We start from the raw sequence: 21629 nt of genomic DNA, 5'->3' as shown, positions 1-21629 counted from the left end.
TCCAGAGGATCTTTCTGACCTAGGGATCAAAGCCACATCTCTTAAGTCTCCTGCATTGGCAGGTGGGTTCTTTACCACATATCACCTGGGAAGTCCGAATGTATCCACAGTTCAAGCTAAATCAGTAAAGAATTGAGCCTTGACTGTATCAGCAATAATATTATCACCCTCCCCACTTCACTACCCCTCCAACCACAGACAAATATCTTTACTGGATTGTTCTTTGATGTAAATCCATCAGACATTGTCACCATCAGAAGCAGCTCTGTGAGAAATAATTCCTCAATATTAAGAATATAGTGGAGGATATTATTAGTGATTTGACAGAGTATCTTTATGAAAAAACACCTGGCAAATTCCTCTTGGACTTTAATAACAGAAAAGATTTTAACTCATAGAAATTTGGAATTACATAAATTATCACAGATTTTATGTAGCCTTGTAATTCAGCTAAGAAAATACTTTCTGGAATAGCATGGTTTAGATAAATAAATTAGTTTTGCATCCTGAGCTTTTGCTTATTTTTTCAATTAAGAGAAAAGTGAGGCAACAGAGATCTGTAGACTTAAAGAACCTGTCATTTTTCTGATGGAACTCAGTATGTAGTGGAGTTGGTTTTTTACCTCTTTGAGCTCTAGTATTTTTGAAATTAGGGGGAACTTGACTAATACCGAGTGAGATGAATTTGATGATTTCCTTGATATCTCTTCTGGGACTTCAGATAGACCACAGCAGAGCCTGCCAGCCAGGGTGTTCTGGGTTATCAGTGAACCTCAACCATTAATTCCCTCAGTGCCCATGCCAGTTATCCTTATTCAAAAGGTTCGTCACCTATGTAAGTTTATTCACTGGTGGCTCAGATGGTAAAGAAATCTGCCTGCAATGCGACCCAAGTTTGATCCCTGGGTCAGGAAGACCCCCTGGAGCAGGGAATGGCTTCCCACTCCAGTATTCCTGCCTGGATAATTCCATGGACAGAGGAGCCTGGTGGGCTACAGTCTATGAGGTCACAAAAAGTCATACACACCTGCGTGACTAATACACACTATTTCACCTATTAGGCTCACCTATTTACCAAATTAACAAACATACAAATATTATTCTTCATGTGTGCCAAATGTAAAAATCGGTGGGAGTTCTATGGTGCAATGTCATTTACTCCTTGTCAGTTACTTACAGTTTAAATTAAAAATCAAAGTTTACTCATGATCACTAGAAACCTCTGGGGGCATGCTTGTGATAGTCATGAATGTGTAGAACTTGTAACACCTACATCAAAACCTTAGAGTTTTGAGTGCCTTTCCAATACAAGGGTTCTTTTAAACTTTGTAACTGTATCAGCCAAACAGGATGTCTTAAAACCATTATACAAGAGAGAAGAGGGATAGAAAGAAATGATTTCTTTGGGGATTATTATGTGTGTTCTAATCAGACCCATCCTTTAAAATTCATTCTATTACTTGATATTACATGAGACATTTTATCATCTCAACACCAAATAATTTGATTTAATCAAGAGGGTTTATGAAGTCATAGTTAACATATCTTCAAGTAAAAAAATATAAGGTGTTAGAGAAATGTAAGGTGTTAATATTCAGTAGCATATCTGCCAACTGGATGTTCCACAATAATTCTAAACTGGACATTGAATTTTTTTTCAAATATGAGTAATAGCACTGACATTCTCTAGTTTACTCTTTTTATAGTTGACCTCGTAGTTGACTTACAAGTAATGCAGGTGTATTTTCCAAATAATCCTAAGTCAGTTTAATAGTATGTATAGTGGGACGTCCCTGAAAGTCTAGTGGTTAGGATCCTTGGTTCCACTGCAAGTGCAATGGTTTGATCCATGGTTGAGGCACTAAGATATCTCATGCCACAGAGCCAAAAAAAAAAAAAAAAAGTACCTATAGTGTAAAAAGTGGCAAATTATGGAACCCAGAAAGGTTTTTGGAAGTAAGCATCAGCATTTTTAAGAAGGTTATAAATCTTCTTATAACTGTAGTCTTGAATCTACAAAGGGGAGAAGCCAGAATTAGACTCATCAAATTTCTTTTTACACCAAGACCATACAAATAGAAATGAAGAAAAGACCATCAACTTCTATGATTACTTCTTTGGATGCGTTGGATGATGCTACTATCAGCCGTAAAGAAGGTAAAGTAAAAAATATTTAGATGTGATGAAAGGTATCATTCAAATAACTCACTTTTAAGAAATCCTCCAGTTTCTTCAGAATTTTAGTTGATAATAACTAAAGTTTAAGGAAGAACATGAGACTATTAGGGTTAACAGTACTTTAAAATTTCATAAGCATAATGTTTTAAACACTGGAAAAGGCCACCAAAAACTGCCAAGGAATTTTCTTTAACACTGAAAGTGACATGAGCATTTTAACTAAAAATGCAGGTCAGAGTATATAACATTAACATATTAAGGCTCTTTTTATACTTGTCTCTACTTTTAATATATATGTAACCAGTAATCATTATTATAGACAATATTAAAATACATTATTTTGTAAAGCATATAAATCTAAAATTATAAACATTGTACTCTCAGTTATATTCCATATTAGTTTTTCTTTAAAAGTACCCCTATATTTTAATTCTAGTGCATAATTTTTTCATTTTCATTTGTCTAACTCATCAAGCATGAGCAAAATAGAGGAAATTTACTTTGCTCTGATTTTCATTAATTCAAAATATTTCTGTTTGCTATTTCAAAATCAGAAGTCTAGGTTATAACCTCCCTTTGCATGCAAAAGAAAAAATTTTCTACTAATTAGATGGTTAATGCTTAAATAAACAATTAACTCATGTATTATTTTCTGTTCTTTCAGTTTCAGAGCTTAAAAAATCCAGGCAGAGATGCCCATTTTGTTGGTATAGATTTGCTAAAACTTTCTTGATCTGGGATTGTTCTCCCTGTTGGTTAAAATTGAAAGAGTTTGTTCATAGGATTATAATGGACCCATTTACCGATCTTTTCCTTACCATATGCATAATTCTAAACATAAATTTTTTGGCCTTGGAACACTATCCAATGAGTCTGGAAACCAGCAATATTCTCAGCATTGGAAACGTGGTAAGGCTCTCATTGTTAAGTTATTTTCTCCTGCAATTTCAGCTTTTCTTTAGTCACCATTATCCTCATTATTTTACTTTATACCTCCAAAATGTTGCAAATACATTGTATGAATATTAAATGAAGTATCATTTTCATGCTTCCTTACCTCTCCAAGCCCTCCTTTGTAAATGTTCTTATCTTTGAATAGATTTCTAGCTAGAGTCTGTTTAAATTTAAGATTTCTAGCCAGCTGCATGGCAGTCAAGTTAAATAGAAATTACTTATTTCCTCTCCCATCTCAAATATCCCTGGTAGCCCCTAGATGACAAGGGCAGAAGTGAAATAACAGAGGGCATAATGTGAATAACAAGTTCTTCACTGACACTTGAATTTTGAATCCTGTTACAGCTGAACCTACCTTAGATTGGAGCTTATCTTTGTGGCAAGGTATTTTTGAAATTCACCTGTCTTTTTTTTTACTATGTAAAAAAAGGCAAAAGAAAAACTTCCATGAGTTTAAAACCAAGTCATAATCAATTTTGTTCAATCTATATTGTTCAATTTTGTTTGCTTTTATTGCTGTTGTTTAGTTGCTTGTAACTAAACAACAGAAATAGTAGGATTTTCTGGTGGCTCAGATGGTAAAGAATTTGCCTGCAATGCTGGAGATTTGGGTTTAGATCCCCTGGAAGAGGGCATGTCAACCCACTCCAGTATTCTTGCCTGGAGAATCCCTATGGACTGAGGACCCTGGCGGGTTACAGTCCATGGAGTCGCAGAGTCAGACACAACTGAGTGACTAAACACAGCATAGCACAGTTGCTTGATTATAATACTGTCAGTTGCTACCAATTTTGAACTATATATTTATTTGCTACTAAAACAATAATTTAGTTATTTCTGCCAGTATAGTTTTCAAATGACAGTTTGCATAGGTTTACCTTTTTTTAGATCATCTATATTTTTAAATTTTTCTTTTATGTTTTTAAAAATTAAATATCTTAATATATACACTTTATCCCCAAGGGAACTATTCAAAATGAAAAGATTTTCACTCTCAAATATCCTTTTGTTTTCTTCCAAGATGGCTTTTATTAAAGTAATTGAAGATTCCATATACAATGTTGGACATTAAATTGTCAAACAAAACGTATGAACCTGTCCTTGTGATGCAGACTCCAAAACTAATCATATTTTGACAGAGAAAATATGAAAAAAGTGACAGTGAAAATTTATTCTGTGTATGAGGGTTCTGATAGAGCTATTGGAATCATATTCTTATCCTTGTGTTTTGTTTTATTTAGGTGTTTATTGGAATTTTCACAACAGAAATGATTTTTAAAATAATTGCCATGCATCCATATGGATATTTCCAAGTAGACTGGAACATTTATGATAGCCTAATTGTGTTCCATGGTTTAGCAGAACTTTATCTAACAAATTTTCATGGACTGGTGATTTTACGATCATTCAGGGTGGTAAGTAGAATACAAGACCTAAATTTTATTTTTTAAAAATTCATTTCAGTTTTCTCAGACATAAAGTGGGAAGAATAGTAATACCTATCCTGTTGGTATGTTAGAACTATTGAACTATTGAATGAAATAATTCATATGTAACAAGCTTAGAAAGTAACCCAGAAAAGAGTTAAGTAGTCTCTAATGCTGTTTGGCCCAGGCATTAAAAGAAATAAGTCATATATACAGTGAATTTGAGATATAGTTCTATAAAGCAGGGTCAGGATTACTGGGTCAGTTTTGAGAAGCAGGGTAATACAGAGACCCAAAAGCTGAATGCCAATGTGTAACTAAAGAATTAGAATCAGGTGAGTATATCTAAATATAGATTTGAAAATTTTGTAAAAGAAGGACTGTCAGGCTAATAGAATGTTACTATAAAAGGTTATCAAGTCAGAATCAATATATGCCTAAAATGTAGGTGGTAATAAAAGCATCAGAAAACTAAGCAAATAAATAATGTTATTAGAATAATATTTATGGAAATGTTGGGTATTTGATAAATAATATACTGTCTTATTCTGTTAACAAGTTGAAGGAATGTAGCAGAAATGAGAACAATTAAGTGGATTTAATCTTATCTAAATAATTCTTCAGAACCCTGTCTTTATCCATAGGTTTATCTAATGGGTAATAGGAAAATATAAAAGTTGTATTTATTGAATTTATAAATGAAGCAAGACTGGGAAATACAGACAATATAATAAAAGATTGTATCAAAATATCTGAAAGGCTAGTAACAGATTAAGTGTTAAGTCCTAACCCTTGAATCCCAAAAGCAACTACATACCAGAAAAAGTTGGGGAAGGTATAACACGTATAAAAATAATATGTGGATTTTAGATGACTCAAATGTGAAAGTGATTTTGTGCCATGTGAATAAAAATTTTTAAATCTAGTGATTAAGTGAAATATTCAGACTAAACCTAGAATGTTTCATTTGGTCTCTCATGTTAATTTTAAATGTAAGTACCCAATAGTATTCTTGCCTGGAAAATCCCATGGACAGAGGAGCCTGGCAAGAATACAGTCCATGGGGTCACAAAGAGTCAGACACAACTGAATTGACTTAGCACTCATGCATACAATAGAGCTGTCAGTGGACTTCAAGGGACCCTTGAGACTTTTCCAATATCATCTATATGTTGAAATGTGGGGAAATATTCAATATATTTTGGAAAAAGAAAATAAAGAATGGATACTTGCTTTACCAGATATTAAAATGAAACTAGAGTAATTATAATAGTATAATATTGAAAAATGGGAATTGACAGATCAATAGAAAGTATAATTCAATTTAGTGTAAAAAACTATAGAATATGTAAGATGTATTAAAAATCGTATATAAACTTAATTTTCAGTGCTTACTATTAATAATGCTCAAAAGTGAATATTACATTAGAGACCACACATGTTTATGTGTATAATGCTAATAAAAATTTTAAATGTACATTGTAATTAATAGTGACCAGAGTTTTTGTCATTTTTTTTCTTATTTTTGTTGTTTTTACGTTGCTCTACCAGTTACGAATTTTTAGATTGGGAAGATACTGGCCAACATTTAAGATTCTGATGCTGACTCTTTGCAACTCAATTGTGGCCCTGAAAGACTTGGTCCTGCTGTTGTTCACATTTATATTCTTTTCTGCTGTGGTTGGCCTAAACCTGTATGGTTCAAATTATAAAAAATATGTCTGCAACATAAATGAAGACTGTCAGCTTCCACACTGGCACATGCATGATTTCTTCCATTCCTTCCTGAATGTATTCCGGATTCTCTGTGGAGAGTGGATAGAGACTTTATGGGATTGCTTTAAGGTAGCAGGCCAATTCAGTTGTATTCCTTTTTACTTGATGGTGATTTTAATTGGAAAATTATTGGTAAGTAATCCATGCTTTAAAACTTTCCTTGAAAAACTTATGTATTGTAGTCTGGCATTTTCATAATGTAGACTTATGGAAGCCAGTGGTCTATAACTGTGCTGTCTGATATGGAGGCCTTTAGCACATGTGGCCATTAATCAGTCAAAATATGAGTGGTCTACTTTGAGGTAGTTATAAGTGTAAAACACACACTGAATTTGAAGTCTTCAGTTCAGTTCATTTGCTCAGTCATGTCCAACTCTTTGCGACCCCATGAACCTGAGCACGCCAGGCCTCCCTGTCCATCACCGACTCCTGGAGTCCACCCAAACCCATGTCCATTGTGTCGGTGATGCCATCCAACCATCTCATCCTCTGTCGTCCCCCTCTCCTCTTGCCCTCCCCCCCAAAAATGTAAATTATTTCATTAATATTTCTTATATAGAAAGTGCTTCCTAGGTGGCACTAGTGGTAAAGAATCCACCTGCCAGTGCAGGAGACACAAGAGATGCAGGTTCAATCCCTGGGTTGGAAAGATCCCCTGGAGAAGGAAATGGCACCCCACTCCAATGTTCTTGCCTGGAAAATCCCATGGACAGAGGAATCTGGTGAGCTACAGTCCATGGGGCCATCAGGAGTTGGACATGACTGAAGTGAAAACATTTAATTATATTTTTATACATTTAGTTGAATAAAATGTATTAGTTAAGTTAATTTCACCTGTTTTTGTTTATACTTTTAATGTGGCTGCTGGAAAATTACATATATGATGTTCATCATATTTTCGTTGGTTATAACCTGCTACTCAAAGTAGCTTTGGTTTTATGTGGGAGACAGTTAGGGATATTATTAATCACTTAGGGATATTATTAATGTAGCAATGGTTGTCAAATTTGACTGCACATGAGAGTTACTTGAAGAACTAATAAACTAATGTCTTGGATTCATTCCCAGAGATTCTGATTTTATTGTTATGTGGACATAATTTAGCCATCAGGATTAAAAAAAAAATCCTCATTTGATTAAATTGTCCAGCAAATTTTGAAAACCACTGATCTTTGAAACTATCATACATTAAGAGGAAACACTTTCACTCCTAAATTTCCAGTAATTGGAGTGATTACATTAATTGAAGTATCTTATACTTCTTTTATACTTTTATACATTTTATACTTTTATACTTCTTTTATACTTTTATACTTGTAGGGCTTCCCTTATGGCTCAGCTGGTAAAGAATCTGCCTGCAATGCAGGAGACCTGGGTTTGATCCCTGGGTTGGGAAGATCCCCTGGAGAAGGGAAATGCTACCCACTCCAATATTCTGGCCTGTAGAATTCCATGGACTGTGTAGTCCGTGAGATCGCAAAGAGTCAGACACAACTGAGTGACTTTCACTTTCATAATTCTTCTCAGGAAAAAGAATGGCTTATAAAGATATATATGTTCTTATTGGGAAAAAAAGAGGCTCAGTATTTACTTTTCACACCTAAGTCACAGAGATCAAGCAGATCTCCCAAAAGACGGGAACAGAAAAATCATAGGTTAAAATCCATTGTATCAGTGCATTTCTCATTGCTTTTATTTACCCTGGATCTATTCCTGTCCTAAGTACATACTGACACTGTGTTTAATTGTTCATGTACTTGTCTGTCTTCCTTATTAAGCTAGAACTTCCATGAATGAAGGGATCATGAATCCTATAAAGTGGTTGCATTTTACAGTGTTACACAGTTCTTTCTTTACATCACAGCATTTTCAACTGAATTTTCAGTCTTTTAACACTCACTGCATTGATAGGGAGTGTGTGTATATGTCTAAGATAAAAGAAATGTTAGTTCATAAGCTCTTAAAAATACACGTTGTATTATAATTTTTTCTCTCCAAATCCTGACACAGAAATCTTTCATTTGTTCCATAATGAATTGATTTTCCAGCAAATATTTCATACTTTATCATGTACTTTGTGCTTTGCATTGTGCTAGTTATCTATGAAGAGAAAAAATGGTTCCAACTCATATGAAGCTTATAGTCATGAAATTCTTACTTAACACCCTTTTCTTTTTTCTCACTGTGAACAATACTTAACCAAAAAAAGGAAAAATAAACAACCAACAACCTTAAATTATGCTTGTTCTTGCTCTTCGTCCTTTGAGAATTACAGAGATGTTAATAAGGTAGTTTCTACAAGGCCCATGGAGCCCCTGCCCTGATTCTGTGTGAATAAACCTTGATAGCAAAATAAGACACTAGTGGAAGAACCAACTAGTCTGTACGTGTTGTTTTTCAGTTGCCCAGTCGTGTCGGACTCTGCAGCCTCATGGACTGCAGCATGCCAGGCCTCCCTGTCCCTTACCATCTCCTGAAGTTTGCCTTAGTTCACAGTCTGTTGCACTGGTGATGCCATACTGACATTCAATTATTGTCTTTTCAGTTTTCAGTTTTTCAGCCATTGAGATTCTGTCATTGTAAGTTATAGAAAATATGTGTTAGTTGTTCAGGATATCTTACCTGTAAGAAATTTCCAATGCTGAGCCAAATGTTAAACCCTCCATTTTATTTTATACACCAAACTATGGTTGCAGTTAAGATAATTTATTTTATGACTTTATTATCTTCAAAAGTATTTTTATTTTTCTGCAAGTGAGTCTTATTTGAGCTTTCTGTATTCCTAAGAGATCAAAAGATTTGGTTATTGAGACTTAAAGGTAATCCATTAGAATTGAACACAGTTTGGTGGGTACTTCATAATATTTTAGGTGTATATGTGCATGAGAAACTCAGCAGTTATCAGAGTGTTTGAGAATTCGTCTCTTCAGATCCAAAATTCTGTAAGATATTTTAACAAATGAATGTTGCAGATCTTCATATACTTAATTATTTTATTTTATGTACACATAAATTGTCAGTGTAAGTATTTCTACTGTATTTTCCCTTTAATAATAATATGTAAAGCATAAAGTAATTTAAATTTCCAAAAGCTCAAATATTTGAAGAGAAGAGAGAAAACTTCCAGAATGGACAAAATGCCTAAATTATTACTTTAAAAGAATAGTGTATCTCTAATTATCTCTAATTTTATAATCTAAAATTATAATTTATACTCTACAAAAATAAACAAAATAAAAATCTAATTCTCTGGAAATTGGGCATAGCTTGATCTTATTTCTCAGTGATGGTAAAGGTTGAAATATACACTATCTTCGAATTCAAAATAATTTGCATATATTAGGAGTGATCATTCAATTACTCATCTCTTTCTTATTTGACCAAATTTATTACCACAGAGAATCAACTAACCTACCCAAACCCTGTGCTTGCACATCACAAGGAAAATTAGATGTGGACTTCAAAACTAGGGATAGCTCTCTCCCTAGGAGAGTCCTCATGAATTTGCAGAACCCATGAAGATGTCATTACATATCTTTCTGAGTTAGGTTGATGTGAATTCAGCCACCTGGAGTAGCAATTGATTTTCTCACCCTGGGAGGCTCTGCCTGGATTAGTAGAAAAGAAAACAAACTGGAGTAAGACAGACTTAAGTTCAACCTCTGGGATCTTTGATACTTGGCATCTGTAAGCTTTGTGTTTTTCATCTGTAAAGGAGAAACAAATGATATTTGTAACCTTCTGGCTCTCCAAATTCCTAACACAGCAACTGATTCTCTGTAGATGAGTAAGAACTGAAGAGCCCAAAGAGCATCATAGTGTGTATGCCGTTTTCAGATCGCAGGCCAGCTTTTTAAAAGTATTTGTTGTTGTTGTTGTTTGAAAGAAAACAAAAAATGAGATGCATTTAGCGTCATTTACTTCCTCATTCAGATACTTTACCTGTTTCTGGCGTTGGTCATCTCATTTGGTTCATACAAGCCTGCAACAACTGAAGACAATGATGAAGCAAAAAATCTCCAGCGTGCTATGGCAAGAATTAAAAAAGGAATAAATTATGTGCTTTCTAAAACATTATGCAAAAAACAAAATGTTCTAGAGGAAACAATGGACAATATAAGTGATGTCTATGTTAAAGAGAGTATTTCTGACCATACTCTCTCTGAACTGAGCAACACCCAAGATTTCCTCAAGGATAAGGAAAAAAGCAGCGGCACAGGGAAAAACACAGTGACCGAAAATGAGAGTCAGTCACTGATCCCCAGTCCCAGTGTCTCAGAAACTGTACCGATTGCTTCAGAAGAATCTGACGTAGAAAATCCGGACAATAAGGAGATTCAGAGCAAGTCAGGTGATGGGAGCAGCAAAGAGGTAAGTTTTTGAACATCATGGTTGCATACTGTTGATTGATGGCACTGTTGACAAGGAAGTGAAGCAATGCTGAAGCTCCAAAGTTAGATGATTACCCATTCAGTCCTAGCTGCAGCACTCCTTCTCCTGATTTTCTGCTCCTAATCCAGTTTCTTAAACTTCCTAAGTTTCTTCATCTGTGAATGAGGATAAAATTGTATCTATTTCTCAGAAGAGATAGAATGATTAAGAAAAATAGTTCAATAGTGCATAGAATAATGCTAAAATATGGAAGCACTTAGGAAACATTAGATAACATAATTATAATATCTTCAGATAATGGGGTGATAAAAAGCATATTGAAGAAACCTAGATTTTTACAATTAATGCGTATTACTGGAGAAATCACTAAACTCTCCTAGGCTTTATCATCTTTAAAATATAAAATGGGACTAGAAAAGTGCTAAGATACAGATACTTTACTGCTTGCTAAAATTTTAATATTCTTGTCAGTTTATTTCTGCAACATATATTATAACATAATTAGTCCAACATGATGGAGTTGGACTAAAAGACCAAAGGGTAAAAGAAACATCAGTTGTAAATGTAAACAATTTGTTGTTGTTGTTTAGACACTAAGTCGTGTCAAACTCCTTTGTGGCCTCATGGACCATAACACACCAATCTTCTCTGTCTATGGGATTTTCCAGGCAAGAATCCCGGAGTGGGTTGCCACTTCCTTCTCCAGGGGATCTTCCTGACTCAGAGATCGAACACACATCTTCTGCATTGTAGGCAGATTCTTTACTGCTGAGCCACCAGGGAACCAAAAGAAAAAAAAAAAAAAATAGGATTACCTTTAAAGAAGGGCAGATACTGCCATTCACGTACCTTTAAAAATGTATATCTTACTGAATCCAGTCTTACTGTCTTCATTTGCAAGTAGCACAATGTCTTAGTAGGAGGTACCATTTAATCTACAGTGATCACATCTGCAGTGTGAGCCACTTCCATTGAACTTCACTAAAGAAATGTTTTATTTCATTCACTGGCATGAGGCAGGGAAGATAATGTCTTTTTCCAGATCCTCAAAGTCTCTGGCACCATCTTATCTCCCAGACCTCTGCTGGCTTATCAGCTGCTCTGTGTAATAGCTTATCAAATTGGCCTTCTAACAGAAATGAAGTTTCAATTATCTAGAGTCCTTCTAGTTTCTGGTAAAGGCATCTTTGTTTCAGAGAAACATTTTCACTCTTTATCATACCCAATCTGATGGCATCACCGACTCGATGGACATGAGTCTGAGTGAACTCCAGGAGTTGGTGATGGACAGGAAGGCCTGGCGTGCTTCCTGGGGTTGCAAAGAGTTGGACACGACTGAGTGATTGAACTGAACTGATCATACCCAATCTTGTCAGGTCCATTTTCCTTTAATTAATACCATTATTAGGAAAAGAAAAACATTCTTCTCTTGCACACTGATTTTATTTAAACTATAACAACATTATAAGGCATGTGCTACCATACATTTCTGGGTAAAACTGCTATTTATCACAATACATTGTGTGGAAATGTCCTGAAAAACTTCTTGTCAATCTCATTAAAAAGTCTGAGATATGAAGATATATAGGAAAGATGGAACTTAATATAACTGTAAATGTTGAAGTTTTAGAAGTTGTTACTTAAGCTGCATAATTATTTGGTTCTTTATATTGGTTAACTACTCAAAGAGGATTTTATCATTTATATATTTCATTATATATTTAATTAATTACTTTCCAGGTTATGTTGCCCAAGAGTATTTAGGATGTTCATCTAAAAAAGCAAAGAATAAAATATAAAAATTACAAGTGATATGATAATTCAGAGATTCATATTCTTGTTTCTTTGGTACTTGAATTTTTATCTTTTAGAACAAATATATAATTATATAAATTTCATAAAAATAGCATCAAACTTAAATCAGATTTTGAAACTTTTTTTCATAATATAGCTATATATATTGGTCACTAAGTAATCTTCTACTAAAATGATTTATAATTTTGAATTTTGATTTATTTATAAATTTAAAATAATAAATACAGGGTTTTGAGAAAATCATATCAAATAATTTATGTGTGAAGGTTTTAAATACTCTAATGAATCATTTAAATATATAATGTATGATTTTTAATTATTGTATGCTTGAATATTACATAATATTAATTTATTGTCTACTCCCAAGTCAATGCATTGCTATACCTTAATTTTATCAATAATAAAGAGAATACAAAGGGAAATCAAATAACGTTTTAAAAGTTTTGTTTATTTAAAAGCAATATCTTGCTGAATATTTTATGTTTTTAATAGAGCAGTATAATGTCTTACACCTGGAGTAACAGGCAAATTTGGCCTTGGAGCACAGAATGAAGCAGGGCAAAGGCTAATAGAGTTTTGTCAAGAGAACGCACTGGTCATAACAAACACCCTCTTCCAACAACACAAGAGAAGACTCTACACATGGACATCACCAGATGGTCAACACCAAAATCAGATTGATTATATTCTTTGCAGCCAAAGATGGAGAAGCTCTATACAGTTAGCAAAAACAAGACCAGGAGCTGACTATGGCTCAGATCATGAACTCCTTATTGCCAAATTCAGACTTAAATTGAAGAAAGTAGGGAAAACCACTAGACTATTCAGGTATGACCTAAATCAAATCGCTTATGCTTATACAGTGGAAGTGAGGAATAGATTTAAGGGACTAGATCTGATAGATAGAGTGCCTGATGAACTCTGGACGGAGGCTCGTGACATTGTACAGGAGACAGGGACCAAGACCATCCCTATGGAAAAGAAATGCAAAAAAGCAAAATGGCTGTCTGAGGAGGCCTTACAAATAGCTGTGAAAAGAAGAGAAGTGAAAAGCAAAGGAGAAAAGGAAAGATATAAGCATCTGAATGCAGAGTTCCAAAGAATAGCAAGGAGAGATAAGAAAGCCTTCCTCAGTGATCAATGCAAAGAAATAGAGGAAAACAACAGAATAGGAAAAACAAGAGATCTCTTCAAGAAAATTAGAGATTCCAAGGGAACATTTCATGCAAAGATGGGCTCGATAAAGGACAGGAATGGCATGGACCTAACAGAAGCAGAAGATATTAAGAAGAGGTGGCAAGAATACACAGAAGAACTGTACAGAAAAGATCTTCATGACCAAGATAGTCACGATAACGTGATCACTGACCTAGAGCCAGACATCTTGGAATGTGAAGTGAAGTGGGCCTGAGAAAGCATCACTAGGAACAAAGCTAGTGGTGGTGATGGAATTCCAGTTGAGCTATTTCAAATCTTGAAAGATGATGCTGTGAAAGTGCTGCACTCAATATGCCAGCAAATCTGGAAAACTCAGCAGTGGCCACAGGACTGGAAAAGGTCAGTCTTCATTCCAATCCCAAAGAAAGGGAATGCCAAAGAATGCTCAAACTACCGCACAATTGCACTCATCTCACACGCTAGTAAAGTCATGCTCAAAAATCTCCAAGCCAGGCTTCAGCAATATGTGAACCGTGAACTCCCAGATGTTCAAGCAGGTTTTAGAAAAGGCAGAGGCACCAGAGATCAAATTGCCAACATCCGCTGGATCATGGAGAAAGCAAGAGAGTTCCAGAAAAACATCTATTTCTGCTTCATTGACTATGCCAAAGCCTTTGACTATGTGGATCACAGTAAACTGTGGAACATTCTGAAAGAGATGGGAATCCCAGACCACCTGACCTGCCTCTTGAGAAACCTGTATGCAGGTCAGGAAGCAACAGTCAGAACTTTACATGGAACAACAGACTGGTTCCAAATAGGAAAGGGAGTGTGTCAAGGCTGTATATTGTCACCTTGCTTATTTAACTTTTATGCAGAGTACATCATGAGGAACGCTGGGCTGGAAGAAGCAGAAGCTGGCATCAATATTGCTGGGAGAAATATCAATAATCTCAGATATGCAGATGACACTACTCTTATGACAGAAAGTGAAGAGGAACTCAAAAGCCTCTTGATGAAAGTAAAAGAGGAGAGTGAAAAGGTTGGCTTGAAGCTCAACATTCAGAAAACAAAGATCATGGCATCTGGTCCCATCACTTCATGGGAAATAGATGGAAAAACAGTGGAAACAGTGTCAGACTTTATTTTTGGGGGCTCCAAAATCACTGCAGATGCTGATTGCAGCTATGAAATTAAAAGACGCTTACTCCTTGGAAGGAAAGTTATGATCAACCTTGATAATATATTAAAAAGCAGAGACATTACTTTGCCAACAAAGGTCCGTCTAGTCAAGGCTATGGTTTTTCCCGTGGTCATGTATGGATGTGAGAGTTGGACTGTGAAGAAAGCTGATCGCCGAAGAATTGATGCTTTTGAACTGTGGTGTTGGAGAAGACTCTTGAGAGTCCCTTGTACCGCAAGGAGATCCAACCAGTCCATTCTAAGGGAGATCAATCCTGGGTGTTCATTGGAAGGACTGCTGCCAAAGCTGAAACTCCAATACTTTGGCCACCTCATGCGACGAGTTGACTCACTGGAAAAGACTCTGATGCTGGGAGGAATTGGGGGCAGGAGGAGAAGGGGACGACCGAGAATGAGATGGCTGGATGGCATCACCAACTCTGTGGACATGAGTTTGAGTGAACTCCGGGAGTTGGTGATGGACAGGGAGGCCTGGCGTGCTGTGATTCATGGTGTCGCAAAGAGTCGGACATGACTGAGCGACTGAACTGAACTGAACTGCTGATAATGTCTTAAAATTGACAATATATGGCTTAAAACAAACAAAACTTGCTAATATTATTTCTTTGATATTTATTGTGCAAAAGACAAAGAGGTAGAACAAAATATTTATAATTTTTTTATATATTCTAACTAGATTTTTCAGAAATTTGGGATAGCCAATGTTCTTGCCTGGAGAATCTCAGGGACCGGGGAGCCTAGTGGGCTGCCATCTCTGGGGTCGCACAGAGTTGGACACGACTGAAGCAACTTAGCAGCAGCAGCAGAGCATACATCTTTTCAGTTCAGTTCAGTCGCTCAGTTGTGTCTGACTCTTTGCGACCCCATGAATCACAGCACGCTAGGCATCCCTGTCCATCACCAACTCCCAGAGTTCACTCAAACTCATGTTGATCGACAGTGTTATTCACTATATGTTCATTTTAATGTGAAACTTATTTTATCTCAAATTAATTTTTAAAATATCTTTAAACATTTTGACTCCTGGAGGTATGTATACATTTAAAATTTATTTTTAATTTAGTTTTTACTTTTTGTCCATGCCACATGGCATGTGGGATCTTAATTCCCTGACCAGGGATCGAACCCCTGCACCCTGCCTTGAAGCTCAGAGTCTTAACCACCAGGAAAGTCTCTGCATGCATTTTAATATCAGTCATGAAATTGGCATAAAGTCTTTTACTTTGACAGTAATTTTTCTGTAGATAATTTTTCTTCTTTCTGAAAATGAAATAAACTTAAGCTATAGTGAGTAAATGAAACTTTAATGGCAACTTTCTTGGTGGGACTTACTTTTCAGAAAGTAAAGCAGTCGAGCTCATCTGAATGTAGTACAGTTGATATTGTTCTCTCTGAAGAAGAAACGGTCTGTGAACATGAAAAGCCAAAGCATCTTAGAAATGGTAAGAAGAAGATAAGTTCTTTTAATCATTATATTAACATTAGGCTAAATTTCTCTTAACCTAAATAATACTGTTAAATACACTTTTAATTATAAAGAGTTGATTAATTTGACTAAGGAATACACACATGCAAATATGTTTGTGTTTGTCCACATGCACTCATGCTCATATATATCCTGAAGAAACTTACAGTAAATGTCAAAGAAAAAGTCAGTGTTTGGAATGGAGAAAAGGGCCTGCTTCCTAGGGGGTCTCATGAAGTAGTTAAAAGTTTTAGTTCTGATATCAGACATACTGAGTTCAGATCCCAGCCCACCATTTACTAGCTTTTACTTAATCTCCTCTGACTCATTTCCTAATATGTAAATTGAGGACAAGGATAAGACTTATTTCATGGGATTAATAGAAAGATTAAATTAGTGTGTGTGTGTGTTTATACCTCATAGAATGGGGTCAATATTTAAAATACTCATAGAAAAACAAATGTAATAGTCATTTATTTTTAAAAGCTCCATGAATATTAAGAAATATATCTCCTTTAGAATGGACTGGTTGGATCTCCTTGCAGTTCAAGGGACTCTCAAGAGTCTTCTCCAGCACCACAGTTCAAAAGCATCAATTCTTCGGCGCTCAGCTTTCTTCACAGTCCAACTCTCACATCCATACATGACCACTGGAAAAAACATAGCCTTGACTAGACAGACCTTTGTTGGCAAAGTATTCTAAAGGAGATCAATCCTGGTTGTTCATTGGAAGGACTGATGCTAAAGCTGAAACTCCAATACTTTGGCCACCTCATGCGATGAGTTGACTCACTGGAAAAGACTTTGATGCTGGGAGGGATTGGGGGCGGGAGGAGAAGGGGACGACAGAGAATGAGATGGCTGGATGGCATCACCGACTCGATGGACATGAGTTTGAGTGAACTCCGGGAGTTGGTGATGGACAAGGAGGCCTGGCGTGCTGTGATTCATGGGGTCACAAAGAGTCGGACACGACTGAGCCACTCAACTGAACTGAACTGATTAAGAAATATATAGGGCTTCGGTCAATTGACTAAGTTATTAAATATGTAACATGCACCTCTCTATAATTTATAGTTTAGTTTCCTAAAGGGGCTTCCCAGGTGGCACTAGTGGTAACTAATCCACCTGCCAGTGCAGGAGACACAAGAGATGCAGGTTCAATCCCTGAGTAGGGAAGATCCCCTGGAGTAGGAAATGGCAAACTGCTCTAGTATTCTTGCCTGGAAAATTCCATGGGCAGAGGAGCCTGTTGGGCTACAGTCCATGGGGCTGCAAAGAGTCAGAGATGACTGAGCCACTGTGTATTAGTCTGTATTAGGTGTATTAGTCTCATATCAAGACTGACAAATAACCATAGGTTCTAAATATTTAAAATCACTGAAATCATCAAAATGGCAATTCCTAAATGTTCAAATTCCTATACTCAAAAATAAGAATCTGCTCTCAGTAGCCTGAGTTCTAGGACTTGTATGATACAAGACCAGGGAGAAAACATTTCCTATATTTTCCTGACCAAGAATCTATAAATTGGCTCTAAGGAAAATTTTAAAATGTATTGACTTTAAACTCCACCCACCTCCATGCTTCATTCTCTTATCAGTTAATCACACCCTTTTCAAGCCTCAGGTTTTCCTTATGCTAACTCTCTTGACCAGAAGATAGAATTACACCTGTATCCTACCCATAAAATACTCCATAATCCAAGCTTAGCTCCTTAAATAGTCTCATTCAAAATTTCTTTTTTTTTAATTTATTTATTTTAATTGGAGGCTAATTACTTTACATTATTGTATTGGTTTTGCCATACATTGACATGAATCTGCCTTGTGTGTACATATGTTCCCCATCTTGAACCCCCCTCCCACCTCCCTCCCCATCCCATCCCTCTGGTTCATCCCAGTACACCAGCCCCAACATCCTGTATCATGCATCAAACTTGGACTGATGATTCGTTTCACATATGATAATATACATGTCCCATGCCACTGAAGAACTGGGATAAATGTAATTTACTTAATTGACATTATACCTCTTAACATGTCATGAATATTTGTATATTTAAATGAAAATGCTTGTTATGCCATGTGAATCTTCAAAGAATGAATTTTCAGGCATTATACCAAAACAATCTAATAATCAGAAGATGGTGTGTATGGGTGTGTTTGTTTTGTAGGAATGGGGGTATCTTCTATTCTCAGATTCTGTCTAATAGGGTAAGAGGATGTTCTAAGTCATCTGTGCCTTTCACAGTTTCTTTTTTCTGGCTATGGTCCCCAGGTAAGAATCCCCCTGATAATGTAGGAGATTCAAGACATATGGGTTTGAACTCTTGGTTTGGAAGATCTCGTTCCTGGAACAGGAAATGGCAACCCACTCCAATATTCTTGCCTGGGAAATTCCAGGTCAGAGGAGCCTGGTGTGGGCTACTGTCTATGGGATTACAAAGAATTGGACACGATTAACATCCACTTACTTACTTGTTGTTTGGTCGCTGATTTGTGCCCATGGGTTGCATTGCAACCCCATGGACTTCAGCATAACAGGTTTCCCTGTCCTTCACTATCTCCTAGAGTTTGTTCAAATTCATGTCCATTGAGTTGGTGATGTCATCCAACCATCTCATCCTCTGTCGCCCCCTTCTCCTGCCCTCAGTCTTTCTCAGCATCAAGGTTTTTTCCTTCCTTCCTTACTATTGTGGAACTCACAAGTTTTTCTTTTTTTCCCTCAGCGATTGCAGTAGTCACTACAGTAGGGGTATAAATCTAATGTTTATAAGTCAGAGAAATGTCTACATTAGATACTGTAAATAAATAATTGTTAAAACATTTGAAATGTTTAACTTTTCATGAATTTCTAGATTTTTGTTCTTAATAGTTTCATTCTTGACAGTTTATGAACGAAGATCTTCATCTGCTCAAATCGGTAGAGGCCCCAGGAAAGGAAAAATCTGGCAGAACATGAGGAAAACTTGCTGCAAAATAGTAGAAAACAGTTGCTTTAAGTGTTTTGTTGGCCTTGTCACTCTGCTTAGCACAGGTGCTCTGGTAAGTGAGCGTATGTGATATTTTTATAGAAAAAATGCATCATACATCTATTAATTCATAATGTCACCAAGCCAAATTATTTTTCCCCAGAATACTTATTATAGTACCAAATATTATATTCTATGACTTTAGTTTTGGAAGATATACATTGCAATTTCTTAGAGAGTCTGTATATGCCTTGTTCAATATTAAATAAATAATCTCAAAATATGTGAATGATAGCAGGAAAAAGAATGTTAATAAATGCCCTATTATTTTAATAAAGTTTAATAATGTGCACATATTATGCTAGTACTTTGGCACTAGTTCCATAAGGAAAGAGAAATATTGTATATATTTTAAGAACCTTTGAACTACAAATATATTTACTCATTGACACAACTATCTTAATTCTGGGAAATTATCTTAGAATCTTCACGTGTGTTTAGTGCATTTACAAGACTATGCACTGAAGAACTTTTTGTAATACCAAAAAATTGAAAAGCAAAAAGAATCCATATTAGGTGACTGTTTAAATACACTATGGTACAGTCATCCAGTGGAATACTATGCAGTTAGCTAGAAAAAGAAAGACCTGTCTACATGTTGATATTACAATTCCCCAACATATGGTAATAATTGAAAAAAAAAGAAAGAATAAAGTACACAGCATGCTACATTCTATGTAGGAAAGGAAGAAAAATAGAATGTATATTGATATTTGCTTGTGTCTGATTACAGAAGATCAGAGACTGATACACAAGAAATAGTTAATTGTGAGATACACGAAACAGAGAAGATGGTGTGATGGTTGGGAAACAGACTTTGTACTGCATATATTTTTAAAGTAAACTTTATATTGATATTTAGCACACATACTAGAAAGCATACAGATCATAAGTGTGTAGCATAAAGGATTTTCACCAAGTGAATATATCCACGTAACCATCACTTGCCTTGAGAAGGAGAACACTACCAGGGCTCCAGAACCACACTCTGGCCTCTCACAGTTACTTCCCCATTCCGCATGGGTAGCCAGTAGGTGGGCTTCAACTGCCATATATTGGTTTTGCCTATTTTAAAAAAGATTTATTTATTTATTTAATTTACGGCTGCACTGGCTCTTTGCTGCTACACGAAGGCTTTTCCAGTTGCTGTGAGTGTGGTCTACTCTTCGTTGAGGTGCCCGGGCTCTGCACTGTGGTAGCTTCTCTTGTTGTGAAGCACGGGCTCTAGAGCTCGGGCTCAGTAGTTGTGGCACATGGGCTTAGCTGTCCTGTGCCATGTGGGATCTTCCTGGACCAGGGATCAAACTTGTATCCCCTATATTGGTAGGCAGATTCTTTACCACTAAGCGACCTGCAAAGTCCCGAGACTGCCTATTTTTTTTAATGTTTTAATTGAAATAGTGGCTTCTACATATCTTTTTATATTATTTTGCATTATGTACCTTTTCAGTAGGTAAATCCATTTAATAGTACATTAGAATAACTTTGGGTGATATTTATAATCTGTTTTAAAGGATACTTTAGTCTATAATTGGTTCAATTGAGCCAGTTAATTCTATTATTTTATATATACTTTTATTTAGCAATAGGTTTTCAAGAATCACACCTTTCTTTACATATGATTATTTTCATCCATGTTTAATCTTTGACCTCCATTGCACTTTGCAACAAGTCTGCCTGAGGTTATTGATACTTTATTGCCTTTTTCCAATGCTAAAAAATTACTATGAAATTAATTTGAATGACATTATCAGACTTTGCTTCCTCCACAGTAAAACTGAGGTTGATCTATTAAAACTGAGAAACGTTGGAAAAACATTATAGTCTTATTTCATATTCATTTATTTCCACTGATTTGTCTGACACGCTTTGTGACTTGTAATAGCTGTACGGATTTCTGAAAACACAGGTTTAGGGGTTTTCTTTGTTTGCTTATCTCTACTCCTTTATTCACAATGGCATGTATCTGTGAGATGACTGTAAGAGATAAGAACCAGGTCAGATATGAATAAAGATTCCATCTAAGTTTGAATAACTGATTTGATAGAGTTTTCAGTTTAATGTTTAGAACAATTATGAAGTCAAGTTCAGACTCTATAAGTAGAGGTTCTGGAATCAATTAATAATGTCTGCTACAGGCATGGGATCAGAAAATGGATATGGATTGTGTGAATAAACTCAAACCAAGTGCACAAGCCCTTGAGACTGCAGTCTATGACAGTGGTCA

General features: G+C 35.7%; 1 protein-coding gene across 1 annotated transcript in view; it reads left to right on the top strand.

The window, feature by feature from the left end:
* Window positions 1-21629, top strand: part of SCN7A (sodium voltage-gated channel alpha subunit 7) — an 84169-nt gene that overhangs the window by 46798 nt on the left and 15742 nt on the right. The window contains exons 11-17 of the mRNA XM_088829855.1: window positions 2067-2157; window positions 2843-3087; window positions 4374-4547; window positions 6111-6467; window positions 10269-10706; window positions 16243-16345; window positions 19261-19415. Of these exons, the coding sequence (XP_088685981.1) occupies window positions 2067-2157; window positions 2843-3087; window positions 4374-4547; window positions 6111-6467; window positions 10269-10706; window positions 16243-16345; window positions 19261-19415 (1563 nt within the window). The remainder of the gene's footprint in view (window positions 1-2066; window positions 2158-2842; window positions 3088-4373; window positions 4548-6110; window positions 6468-10268; window positions 10707-16242; window positions 16346-19260; window positions 19416-21629) is intronic.

This window comes from Moschus berezovskii, chromosome 2, assembly GCF_049115385.1.
Source record: "Moschus berezovskii isolate FMDL1 chromosome 2, NW_MosBer_1.0, whole genome shotgun sequence".
NCBI classification, from domain to species: domain Eukaryota; kingdom Metazoa; phylum Chordata; class Mammalia; order Artiodactyla; family Moschidae; genus Moschus; species Moschus berezovskii.
The sequence above is the reverse complement of the archived record's forward strand: the minus strand, read 5'-3'. Positions and strand labels throughout refer to the sequence as shown.